This window comes from Rhinoderma darwinii, chromosome 7 (genome assembly GCF_050947455.1).
Source record: "Rhinoderma darwinii isolate aRhiDar2 chromosome 7, aRhiDar2.hap1, whole genome shotgun sequence".
In the NCBI taxonomy this organism is placed as follows: Eukaryota; Metazoa; Chordata; class Amphibia; order Anura; family Rhinodermatidae; genus Rhinoderma; species Rhinoderma darwinii.
The window spans coordinates 88,796,575-88,810,444 of NC_134693.1; the positions used below are offsets into that span (position 1 = coordinate 88,796,575).

Genomic DNA, 13,870 nt, shown 5'->3' on the forward strand with positions numbered 1-13,870 from the left:
GGTGCAGTTTTTATTCCGCAGCATGTCAATTGTATTTGTGTAAATACTGCTCATTTGTTTTGGGTTTTCCCCCATTTAATTCAATGGGGAGGTAAAACCCGCAACAAATAACAGATGTTATGTAAAAACGCAATTTGGAAAAAATAAAAATCTTATACTTGCCCATAATTCTGTTTCTTGGTCCGGGCCGGCCTGCTGTGATGACGTTTCACCCCATGTGACCGCTGCAGCCAATCGCAGACTTCAGCAGTCATATGGGATAAAATGACAGCGACGCTGTGTAGCACTATATACAAGGGGGGAGCGCTGTGTGGCACTATATATAAGGAAGGGAGCACTGTGTGGCACTATATACAAGGGGGAGGCCTGTGTGGTGCACTCTACAGGGAGTTGTGTGTGTGGCGCTGTCTACAGGGGGGGGGGGGGGTTGGCGCTATCTACAGGGGGCACTGTATGTGGTGCCTTATAGTTGTGTCACACACTGTAAAGTATTCAGGGGCGCAGTGCATGGTGATATTATATTTAAAGGCTGCAGAAATGGGTCATGGCCAGGAGAAGTCGTCTTGAGCTCAGGACCGGATGGAGAAGAAAAGAGGAAAAAAAACTACTAGCTTCTGAGACGTCGTCGCCTGTGAGTCACTGGATTTGTAGAGAATCTGTCCCCTCTCCTGTTTATTATAGGAAATCCTTGTATTCCACATAACGTCTTTGTGCAGTCCAGGACTGATAGGAAAATTGGTGTTACCAATCCCCTTGTCAGGAGGATGTGTCCCTTGCACAGTGTGATACTGTCAGTATGTAGGGACACAGCCCTGTGAAAGGGGAATCGTAACACCCATTTGTTAATGCTTGTGCAAAAAGGTAGTGTTAGCAATAGTTACAGCGCGGCATCGCGGCGGTGGAGAAGGGGGGGCCCAAGTTTGGGTAACAGCCCATGTTCTTCTTAATCCGCCACTGCATATGGGGTATTGCTATAATCGGGAGAAATTGCTTTGCATATGTTGGGGTGTTTTTTTTTTTCTCCTTTTATTCCTTGTAAAAATTTAAAATGTCTACGTTTTTTCAGAAAAAAAGTCGATTTTTATCATCCCATACCAATTCAAAAAAAATTGCGGGTTCAAAATGCTAACTATACCCCTTGATAAATTCCTTTAGAGGTGTAGTTTTTCCGAAATGGGGTCACTTTTGGTGGTATTTACTGTTTTGGCCCCACAAGATCTATTCAAACCTGACATGGTGCCTAAAATATATTCTTAAAAAAAAAAGAGGCCCCAAAATCCCCTAGGTGCTCCTTTGCTACTGAGACCTGTGTTTCAGTCCATTAGCACACTAAGACCACATGTGGAATATTTCTAAAAACTGCAGAATCTGGGCAATAAGTATTTTGTTGCATTTGTCGGGTAAAACCTTCTGTGGTACAGAAAACAATGTATTACAAATGAATTTTGGCAAAAAAAATGAAATTGCTTTAATTCCTGTGGCATGCGTAGCGGACGTGACGCGCGGACGTCTGTTACGAGAACCGCCCACAGCTTCCCACTAGAAGCCTGACGGAGGGAGAGGAGCCATTAACGCTGGGCAGGGTAAGTATTTTTTTTCTTTACTTTGTTAGCAGTTGTGTGAGAAATGGAGCCAGAATGCCGGAGGTTGTAGTCCTCTCCTCTTATACCTCCTCTCTGTAATGTCCTCTGATATCCCATAATAATGTCCTGCACATGCTGGGAGTTGTAGTTCTCTCCTCTTATACCTCTTTTCTGTAATGTCCTCTGATATCCCATAATAACGTCCTGGACCGTCTGGTAGTTGTAGTTCTCTCCTCTTGTCCTCTGATATCCCATAATAACGTCCTGGACATGCTGGTAGTTGTAGTCCTCTCCTCTTATACCTCCTCTCTGTAATGTCCTCTGATATCCCATAACATCCTGGACATGATGGGAGTTGTAGTTCTCATATCTCCTTCCTGTAATGTCCATTGATATCACATAATAGCCTGGACATGCTGGGAGTTGTTGTTCTTATAGCTCCTTATTTATTCCTTCCCCAGGAGTAAGCACACTTTCTCTCTGTGATGGTCACTTTTACTAGAGGGGCAGATGGTCATTTTATCGGGGGGGGGGGGGGGGGTGGGACGACGGCGGATGACTGAGGCTGATGGTGGCTTTACTGGAGGGGGCTGATGGTCATTTTACTGGGGGACGGAGGCTGATGGTCGTTTTACTGGGGGACGGAGGCTGATGGTCTCTTTACTGAGGGGTCATACTGTGAGTGGGCGGCTGGTGGTCATTACTGTGAGTGGGCGGCTGATGGTCATTACTGTGAGTGGGCGGCTGATGGTCATTACTGTGAGTGGGCGGCTGATGGTCATTACTGTGAGTGGGCGGCTGATGGTCATTACTGTGAGTGGCGGGTTGATGGTCTTCGAGTGGTTTCCGCCTCTGACCTCCCATTGAAATTAATAGGAGGCAGAAAAAAACCTGCGGCGCTCGTTTGGTGCTTTTTTGTCTGCGGTTTTTGCATTTGCTTTAACGGCTTAAAAAAAAATGTGGGCAAAAAACAGTCAAACAACGCTGTCAATTCAAAATCTGTCTCAAAATTCCTAAATGAATTTGAAGGCAGATTTTTAGTTTCTACCTTACAAAAAAACGTTGTGTGAACATACCATAAGAGTGTAGTGCTTGTTTTTAGCCGGTTTTTGTCGTTTTGTAAACAATTTTTGGTAGGGGTGCCCTGAGAATTTTTTTTTCCCCTGGGGTGCCTTGAGCCTGAAAAGGTTGGGAAACTCTGGCCTAAAGGGTTAAAACACTTTCTGAATGCTGTTTTGAATGAGGGGTGCAGTTTTCAAAATGGGGTGATTTATGGGGACTTTCTAATATATAAGGCCCTCAAAGCCACTTCAGAACTGAACTGGTGCCTGAAAAAATAGCTTTTTGAAATTTTCTTGACAATGTGAGAAATTGCTGCTAAAGTTCTAAGCCTTGTAACGCCCTAGAAAAAACGATGCAAACATAAAGTAGACATATGGGAAATGTAAACTAGTAACTATTTTGCGTGGTATTTTACAAGCAGATACATTTAAATTTACAAAATTGCTAATTTTTTAAAATGTTCTCAATCTTGCCATTTTTTTTTACAAATAAATATTGAATTTATCGTCCAAATTTTTTCACTAACGTAACGTAGTTCCGAAGTTATTACCACATCGTGACATGTGTCAGATTTGGATAATCTTCTTTGTCCTGAAGGTCAAAACAGGCTCAGTCCTGAAGGGGTTAAATTAAAAAAAAAACGCACACGCACATACACCTTTTTTACAATAAACATTAATAAGTCTCAATACATACAACATACATGTATTCGGTATTGTCGCGGCCGTAATAAATTTATAGCGTCATTTATGATATTTACAATGTTATGAAATAAAAACTGCTTTCTTTCACTTATTAATGTGAGGTACGAGGTATTATGAATTTTGAACCCCCACGTGCCTCACATTCATGGTAATTAACCCATCATGTATCTCGCACATGAACCCAATGTTGTTCATTATGGCTGAGGAACATGATGGGATTAATTACTATTAATGTGAGTCAAGTGGAGGTTCAAAATTCATCACACCACGTGCCTCACATCAGAGAATGGAAGAACTTCTTTTTTTTCATTGTTGGCAAAGTATCGTTTTGGTATCGAGTATCGCAATACTACACGAAGTATCGGTATCGAAGTCCAAATTCTGGTATTGTGACATCCCTACCATGGACGCATTTAATGTGCACGTCTGAAACTTTCCCGACATACATGCTAAATGGACGTCACAAATGTGATATGAAGAGGGCATTCGATGTATTGAGGAGTAAATTGATAGTTGAAGATTTGCAGTTGGTGTATCGGTACATTGGCTTTGAGTTTTATTGACTAATTAATTTTCTAATCTCTAAAAGAATTTCAGTAAATACAATAATATGTTTAGACTAACGCTTCTCGCATATTGCCACAGAAGGGAAGCGGTATTCTGAAAGTTATAGCGACATCCATTACCACGACTACTTCCAGATCACATTAGTGCCTCTCACAAAGACCACCCCTTTTCAGAAGCCACGGGCCCAGCTCCTCACACCTCCGGCAAACAGCTGAATTTGCCAAGTATATGATGGCCATTTAGATGCATTACATAGATTGCTCCAGTCTGCCAGAGCAAGAGCTGCTGCTTGGCAGTGGCTCTGGTTCAATATGGGGAGTTTCAAGCGTAGTCATTGTTAAGGGGTTTTCCCATCATTAGAAGGGATGGTATTCTGCCAATCAGATGAATGAATTAAAAAACAAACAAACCGGTAACTGCAGCATGGGAGTGCTGTTGTGCAGAGATAATCCGATGGAACCTCTCTCCATTCATTCTCACGATCGATGCGGTGCCTAGAGGTCGAATTCCCACCGATATGCCATAAAACTAGAAGGTGGGAGTATCCTCTCATGTTGGTTTAATTCTACTCCCTGTAATGTAAACCTTGTGATAGTCCGCTTGCAATGAACGTGGGTAAATAAAGGTTATGACATTGTTCACACTGTTTTAGTGAGTAAGTGCTCATTCAGACGAGCATGATTCTCGTCCATGTGCTGTGCATTGAAACCACGCACATCACACTGCCCCTTTGATTTCAATGGGGCTATTCACACGTGCATGGGTTTTCACGCAGCGAGTGTTCGTTGCGTGAAGCGCACTGCATGTCTTATATTGGTGCGTTTTCACCCACCTAGTCGCCTATTGAAGTCAATGGGTGTGTGAAAACCACGAACAACACACGGACGCACATCCGTGTGCTGTCCGTGTTTCACGCATCAATTACACTTAAAAAAAAAAAAAAAAGTGCAAGTGCGTGAAAAACATGCCACACACAAAGCACACTGATGCAAAAACGCAACGCACACGGACAGATTGACGCAAGTTTTTTATGCGTGTAAATCTGTCACGCTCGTGTGAATGTAGAGAAATTAATGTCATTTTGGCCATAACCTTTATGTTGTTGTCATCTCCTCCCTGTTACATTTTTTTCTACTTGACACAGATAATAAATCGTCACGTTTAAAGAAAAAAACAAGAGCCCACAATCCACATGCAGCCATAAGTTGTGACAAGACCGGAATGAAGAAACGGCGTAGGAAACTGAAGCAACAGGGACAGCCCCAAAACCAGAGAGCGTCTGCCAAAAACAGAGTCATCAAATCCGCAGTTGGTGAGAATCCTGAGCACAACACAACACCGTGTAAACCCTTTTTTTTTTTTTTTTTCTCCTTTTTTTTAAATGTATTTTAAACAAGTTTTCAGTTGGGTTTTATTGAAAAAAAATAACTTTTTGAGGTACAGCTTCTATGTATCCTGGGATTGTGGTCACAGCCGAATCCGTCAGGTCAGCGGGACATACTGCTTCGGTGAGCACTGGCCACACAGGATCCAACTGTTATCAATCTCATCCAAGTTTGTGAATTTGGATGCTGCCCTCAGTGGGGACAGAATAATTTGGACGGCAGATTCCATTTAAATGCAGCAGTAAGAGACGGCTGTAGTCTAAGTCCTGCCAGGCATTCTCTCTGCTCAGTTCTATGGTAATTCTCCATTGAAGATGAAGCCCTAATTTTAGATGGAAATGTTCAAGGTTCTAAAAGGGGGGGGGGGGATCCCTAACAAATTTAGGATGGAAGCTAAGTTTTCAACTTTGACTTTAGACATATGTCTAGTCCTCAGAAAATCATACTTATCATCTGTATAGATGTTGCAATGTAAATAACTACTGAAATAAGACATGGGGCTTTTTTACACAAGCATTTGAGCTCCATTTCCCTTTTTATTACATAAACTCAACAGATTGTCCATTAAATGGGCTGTCTTACCATGACCACTCCTTTTTATGCAGAAGCTGAACAGTCTATCAGCTTCTCCACAGGTCAGGTTTCCTGACAGTCAGAAACCGCTGCAGTGTCCTGATTTGCCAAAGCGGGTGCTGCTGTTTTTAATAAGGCTTTGCATTTTTAAAATAAATGTTGATCATTGATGCATACTCTTGTATCTGGGCAATGTCTGATTTCTTCTTACAGAGGAGTATAAGAAGCGTACAGCGCAGGATCATCTTGCACAGAACCTCAAGTACATGCGTGAATCACAAGCTGTTGCAAATAAGGTCTCAGTCAACAAGGTGAGTGAATTGTAAAAAATCGTTTGAAGAGTGGTTGGACGCTATGTATGTTTACTACGGTAGTAAACTGCTTAAATATTCAAATAGGTTTTCTGGGATTTAACAATGATAACCTATCCTAAGGAGAGGTGATCCGTGGTGGACCAACTGCCAGAACCTCACTGATCAGCAGAAAGTAGGGGTTGTGGCTCTTGCTAGTTCACGGCGGTCCCTTTACTGTATTTCCTACCAATGTGCTGCTCTTGTCAATTTGGCTAGTATTGCAGCACACCCTCATTTACATCAATAAGCCTGAGCTGCAGTACCTAACACCGCTTTAGCCCTGTCTGTGCAACTGTCTGGTACTGCAGCTGTGCTGTAATGGGCCTGCTCTGTTTATCGGGAGGAGGGGTACTGAGAGACAGACACTCATACTTTGATGGCCTATCCTATGGCGCATCAATGTTATATCCTAGAAAATCCCATTACAATGAAGAAATGAAATAAGCAAGATAACATTTTTAATCTGAGAAAAAAGGAGTACATGTAGCAATCTATCAATATTCAATATGTTTTATGTTCGTGATACAGATTCTGACTCAGCACTGTGGACGGAAAGCAAAAGATCAGCGTGTAAAAAAGGAAAAGACGGTGCAAGAGAACTCTATGTTTACAGATCAGGACTTCAAAAAGTTTCAAAAGGAGTATTTTGGAACCAGATAGCAGCAGAGAGGAGGCTCTATCACCCCCTGGACAGATATATATATTTTTTGGGTGTTACATGCCTACTGCATGGTTCTGTTATGTTGCTAAGATTGGGTCAACTCAAAACCACAGAGTGGAGCAGAATGTTCTGTGCTGGCAATCCGAGGTGCTGATATAACAATGTATATAATCTATGGTATAAAGTTGGGGGCAAACTAGAAATATGTCACTTATGGAACAGAAGCGTCCAATACAAGAAAAAGAACAAAGAGTGGAAGTAGAGAAATCTCAATAAAGATACATGGTTTCCTGATCACATTAGGGACAAGGACCTCTGCATTATTAACTAGACAGGGACAGTTCAGCACAAGTCTAACTTACAACTATGTCACTGGTTCTCAGTCACTGCATTGTCTACAGGACTTATTGCAATTATTAATTGTACATTGGTTTGGCACCTGATATCTCAGGACTACTCCTGGTCTGGCACGTACTTAAATATGGAAGGGAAAGTGCTGGAACTCTAGAATTTTACTAGGTAGAAAGCCAGGTGGTAGAATACTAGGTTTTTATCAAGTATTTTCCACAACTCCTCTTTGTTGAAGTTTAATAGTCCTGGGAATCTGATATTCCAGTTTTATGCCTCCCTTATACTTGCACTTTTTGTTCCTTATTTTATCCATACGGTGTAGGTTCTGATTATGGAAGCAGTGTTATTCTGTGGATCTAGAACAATACAGAGCTTAAAGAATAAAATACCGTGTTTCCCCGATAGTAAGACACCCCCGATTGTAAGACGTATCGGGGGTTTCAGGGGGGTCGGCTAATATAAGCCGTACCCCGAAAGTAAGACATATGTCTTACTTTCGGGGAAACACGGGGGTATTTCTGATGCGCGGCTGCGTGATTTTCGCGCAGCCGCCATCATAGAGATGAGTCTAGTCGACGCCCGTCACTGTCCAAGGTGCTGAAAGAGCTAACTCTTTCAGCACCCTCGACAGTGAATGCCGTGAAAAAAAGAAAAAGTTCGTACTTACCGAGAACTTCCCGGCCGTTGCCTTGGTGACGCGTCCTTGGTGACGCGCCTCTCGACATCGGGCCCCACCTCCCTGGATGACGCGCCAGTCCATGTGACTGCTGCAGGCTGTGCTTGGCCTGTGATTGGCTGGAGCTGTCACTTGGCCTGAATCGTCATCCCGGGAGGTCAGACTGGAGGAAGACGCCGGGAGTTATCGGTACGTCAGAACTTCTTTTTTTTTTTGACAGGTTCATGTTTATTGGGATCGGAAGTCACTGTCCATGGTGCTGAAACAGTTTAACTCTTTCAGCACCATGAACAGTGACTATCTAGAAAATCGAGCAACGCAACGCAATATAAGACATACCCCGAAAGTAAGACATAGTGGGGATTTTGGGGATAAAAAGAAAGTAAGACACTGTCTTACTTTCGGGGAAACACGGTAGTAACCTAAATACTGAGCTAAATGGAAGACAACAATCTGTTCTGAAATAGGCCTTGCAAAAATCCTGTAGATCCCAGACACTTAGGACATGCCATACATTTCTCTGGGTATATAGAACTTTTCTTGACAGCCTCTTCTGACCCCTTTTTAAATCTCTGAATAATCCCATTCTAATGTGGATTCACACTGAAACTCAGCCATGAAAAACTTTTTACCTTGATTTTTAAGCTGCATTCTGAGGTTACGTGTCTAATTTCCATGCAGGAAGGGCGGGCGTCTAATAAAGTGGCCATTCAGTGTACATAGCTGTTGTAGGAGACAGGAAATTTGCAGTTGTGTTCAAATCAATAGATTATGCTTAAAGAGAATCTGTAACCTGACAAATGTTATAGGGGTTGGCCACTACCAGGCAACTGATGACCTATCCACCAGATAAGTTATCAGTACCCATTGATCTGTGGGGGTCCGAAACCCAGACCCTGCATCTTTAAGCTGCTTCGGCTGCTTCTGTGCACCGGATGTCAATGTCTGAAGCTGATCGCTCCGGTCATGGAATAGTAGCAGAGCTGCAGTTCGGCAGCAGGGCCACTATGCAATGTACAGAGCCAACGGCTTCTGGCTGCTTACATTGCATAATGGCCATAACATCCAGTGCCCGAAGGCCTCTGGAGCATCTGATCGGTGTGGGGTTTGGCTGTCAGACCCGCACTGATGATATGCTGATGACCTATCCGGTGGATAGGTCATCAGTTGTCTGGTAGTGGACAACCCCTTTCAAGTAAATTAGGGGATATATTTCTGGTATTAGGATATCAGAAAGATGCACTAATTTAAGGAAATATATAACGTCTCTCTAAGGTCCCATGCACATGAATGTATTATTTTCCTCCCGTAAATACGGGTGCTTTGTCACACGTATTCCACCCCGTATTTACGGACCCGTTTTCTCTGCACTAATCGGTAGCCCCTTCTCTCTAGCAGTACTAGGTAGAGAGAAGAGGCAGCCCTTTCGGGCATAGTTTACGCAGAGATTGAAAGTAAAAGAAATTCATATGTACCCCCGACAGTTGTCTTGGTGACACATGCCTCTTTTGACATCCAGTCCGACCTCCCTGGATGACGCGGCAGTCCATGTGACCGCTGCAGCCTGTGATTGACTGCATCGGTCACATGGGATGAAACGTCATCCCTGGAGGCCGGACTGGAGAAAGAAGCAGGGAGTTCTGGGTAAGTTAACTTTTAATACTATTAACTCCAGTGGTAGTCATTGTCCCGGGTGCTGAAAGAGTTACTGTCGATCAGTTAACTCTTTCAGCGCCCTGGACAGTGACTATCCCCTGACGTCGCCTAGCAACGCTCCCGTAATTACGGGTGCTCAAACCACGGTTTCTGAGGCTAACTCTTGAACCGTAAGGATGGGTTCACACGACCTATTTTCAGGCGTAAACGAGGCGTATTATGCCTCGATTTACGCATGAAAATATGGCTCCAAAACGTCGGCAAACATCTGCCCATTCATTTGAATGGGTTTGCCGACGTACTGTGCCGACGACCTGTAAGTTACGCGTCGTCGTTTGACAGCTGTCAAAAGACGACACGTAAAATTACAGCCTCGTCAAAAGTGCAGGACACATCTTGGGACGTTTTTGGAGCCGTTTTCTCATAGACTCTATTGAAAACAGCTACGAAAACGCAGCGAAAAACGTGAGTTGTTAAAAAAAAGTCTGAAAATCAGGTGCTGTTTTCCCTTGAAAACATACTCTAAGTCATAGACGCTCGATCTTGGTTGCATTCGTTTCAGCGCCTGGCAGCCAGTATAGAAGCACTGTCTTTGACTTCTCTGGATGTTTCCCAGGCGAGTTATTGACAAGTAAATCCTAGACGCTCGATCTTGGTTATTTTCGCTTTCGCGGCTGGCAGTAAAGTTCAGAACCATGTTTCTGTGAATAACTCTTGAACCGTAAGTCACAGACGCTCGCTCTTGGCTGCATTCGATTCAGCTCGTGGCAGCCAGTCTAAAAAACACTATCTTGGACGTCTCTGCATGTTTCCCAGGCGAGCTATTGGCAGCATGTTCAGAACCATGTTTCTGTGAATAACTCTTGAACCGTAAGTCATAGACGCTCGATCTTGGTTGCATACGTTTCGGCGCCTGGCAGCCAGTATAGAAGCACTGTGTTTGACTTCTCTGGATGTTTCTCAGGCGAGCTATTGGCAGCAAGTTCAGAACCACTGTTTGTGAGGCTAACTCTTGAACCGTAATTCATAGACTCGATCCTTGTTGCATTCGTTTCAGCGCCTGGCAGTTAGTATAGAAGCACTGTCTTTGACTTCTCTGGATGTTTCTGAGGCTAGCTATTGACCCGTAAATCATAGACGCTCGATCTTGGTTGCATTCGTTTCAGCGCCTGGCAGCCAGTATAGAAGATTAGTTTCGCACCTGTAATTACGGGAGCCCTATAGACTTCTATGGGCCTGCCTGTGCCGTAATTACGGCCTGAAATAGGACATGGTCCATATTTTTCAACGGCACAGGCACCTTCCCGTAAGCAAACGGGAAGGTACCCGTGGCCAATAGAAGTCTATGGGCCCGGAATTGCGAGCGTTTTTACGTTCGTGTGCATGTGGCCCAAAGGAGTTCTGTTATGTTTGAGCTAAGGAGTGCGCTCCATAAAATGTCATTTATGTTTTGAACACCTTCTTATACATCGGAGATACTAATAAGTTATACATCTGGGTTTGTTTTTTTTGGCTGTGTAGACAAGTTTTTCTGACATTTTGTGTGAAGTGTGGATGTCCGTTCCAGGAGTGTATATTGTTACCTGCGTACAAAAAAATGTAGTCTTTGGAACTTTTCTGAAAAAAAAACAAACTACTTCCACCAATTTATAAGTAGACCCTTAATTTTTTTGTTTACAAAAAACAATGATATTTCAAAGCAACCTATTTTTTATATTGCGCCAATGCATCTAAAATAATGAAGCAACTTTGCAAATAGCTTCATTTAAAAAAAAAAGAAAAGAGATCCTACCATTTTGTGTCTACATCTCCTATACAGAACTATTCGTCTCCATGGTCACACACTGTGTAGTCTAAACCTGCAATCAACTACCCCCTTCTTCTTGCTAACCTAGGTGGAGTATAAAAGAACAGACTATACATTATTTGTTTGAGATTTTATGTCATGCAGATACATATGTAGGTCTGCATAGGAGCTGGAAACACAAAACGTTTTTATTTTTCTAATGCACTGGAGAAAAAAAGATTAAGGCCAGGTTCACGCACAGGTTTTTTGACTCAAGATTTTTGAGCCAAGCACAGAAGTGGACACCAAAAGATATTTATACTTTTCCTTCCCTTTTGGATCCACTTCTGGCTTCCATTATAGTTATAGTACTACCTATTTTGCGTTTTCTCTATCTATGCAAATCTCTAAAAAAAATGTGTTGTTTTTTTTTTCGACAAGGTGGTGGAAGGCTAGTGCTACTTGGCGACTTTGGTCATGCTACAGGAAGATTGCAATGCTGCAGACAAGTCCCAATTATAATTTTTTTTTTGTTTAGCTCTAGTCATACGTTGGTGCCAAGCTAGATTTGTGGTTGAGAAGGTGAAGCAGTGGCTGTATGGGTCTATAACTTTTAATGAAGGATCTAAGAAGCTACACACCAAATTTAAAGAGGACCATGGCACAATCATTGATTGTTCATCAATGTAGAGTATTGGCTTAAACATACAAATATGAAAAAGTGTATAGACACCAGAACAATAAGAACACAAAAAAAGAGCGCAGAGACAACAAAGACACTACAGACAGACAATGACAAACACGCAAAGTCTAAATAAAAAAAGGGACGTGATTAAAGGAGGGGGTATTAGCCAGGGATGGTTGGACTACTCCTACTTCAAGTGTAACTATATGTTCAAGAAGCTCCTGACGTGTCATAGGGACATGTCAGAAGTTTTGATTGGTGGGGGTCCGAGCACTGAGACTACCACCAATTGCTAAAACAAAGCTACAAAAGTGCTCATGTGAGTGCTGAGCCACTTCGTTTCTGTTCGGCTTTTTCCAGAAATCGATATATAGCGGTGTATGGGCTCAATAGAAAGTCTATGAGCCGCTACATCGGCTCCCATAGAAATGAACAGGACTGCAATTCACCCGCAGATTTACGGGTGAATAGTGGCTGCAAAAACACGTTCTTGTGCATGGGGCCTAACTGGAAAAACGTTATATGCTTCAGTTTTGTGTCTGTGACCATAGAGCTGATGTGACTTGGAAAAATCTCCAGTTTTGTCTCATCTGGCCAAAGCTTTGTGGCTTGTCAATATGCGTTTTGGCAAATTCTGACAGCTGGAGCAGTGTCCTCTCGAGGAGTGGCCAAAATACCTGTGAACAGGTGCAGAAGTCTCATTGAGAGTTACAGAAATAGTTTGTTTGCAGCAATTGCCTTAAAAGGTTGTGCAACAAAAAAGTTAAGGCGACCATCATTTATGTCCAGGCCAGTTTCATTCGTTTTTATTTTTTAAATTTTTCTGTTGAACCACAATTCAAAAGCAATGTCTGATTTACATTAGTTGATTTTCAGTAAATTAAAACTTATTAGTACTTTTGTCAGTTTCAAGTTATTTCAGTGACCATTTTGGGTTTCTCTTTCTTTATCCCCTTAATGACCGGGCCTGAAAAGGCTTTAATGACCAGCTACATTTTTCTGTTTTTGCCTTTCAGCAGCCATAACTTTTTTTATTTTTTCATTGATGTGGCTGTTTGAGGCCTTGTTTTATGCAGGAGAAATAGTTGTTTTTTTTGCAGTTTGGGGGGTAGAAAAAATGTATTACAGTGTGAATATAGGAAAAAGCGATTCTCTGCATAGTTTTTCTTGTTTCATTTTTACCCTGTTCACGCTAAATAACCTGTTAAATGAATTCTTCAGGTTATTATGGTCGTGTAGATACCTAATATGTGTAGGTTTTTTGTTTTTATGTAATGTAGGGGCAATAAAATATATTTGATGCAAAATAATGAATTATTTTTTTTTTTTTTTTTTTAAACCCAATATGCCTCTTGCACTTGACTGTTGTGCCATTTGACGGCATCCGAGTGGCACCCGATTGTCTTCACGGACCCATTCACTTTAGCGAGTGAATCGGGTCCATGAAAAATGGTCCGAGTCTCCGATCCGTGGAAAGATAGAACATGTCCTATCTTTCCTCGGATCACTGACGGGACTCGGTCATATGCATGACGCGTTAAGCGATAACTTTACTTATAACTTTATTTTTTACTTATAATGTATTAGCATACTCCTGTATGCTAATACATTATACTGTGTCACTGACACAGGCTGCTGTTAGGGCAGCAGATAGTGTGTCCAAACAGCAGGCAAACTAAGCAGACTGCCCTGGGATCCTTTCTAGGTCCCCAGTGCTGACTGCAGAGGTATGCCCCTGTCTTTGATCACCTGGTTTCTGATGACGAGATCAAAGAGTGGAGTCCCCATTGATCATGCCACGGTCACGGACTGTGGCGATCAAAGGATT

At 42.5% G+C, this 13,870-nt stretch overlaps 1 protein-coding gene across 1 annotated transcript in view; it reads left to right on the forward strand.

Moving 5' to 3' along the window:
- The window catches only part of LOC142658010 (active regulator of SIRT1-like), a 19,579-nt gene extending 6,636 nt beyond the window's left edge, over positions 1 to 12,943 (forward strand). The window contains exons 2-4 of the mRNA XM_075833650.1: positions 5,061 to 5,228; positions 6,088 to 6,185; positions 6,756 to 12,943. Coding sequence (XP_075689765.1) covers positions 5,061 to 5,228; positions 6,088 to 6,185; positions 6,756 to 6,887 — 398 coding nt within the window. The 3' untranslated portion in view covers positions 6,888 to 12,943. The remainder of the gene's footprint in view (positions 1 to 5,060; positions 5,229 to 6,087; positions 6,186 to 6,755) is intronic.
- Positions 12,944 to 13,870: the final 927 nt, after the last annotated feature.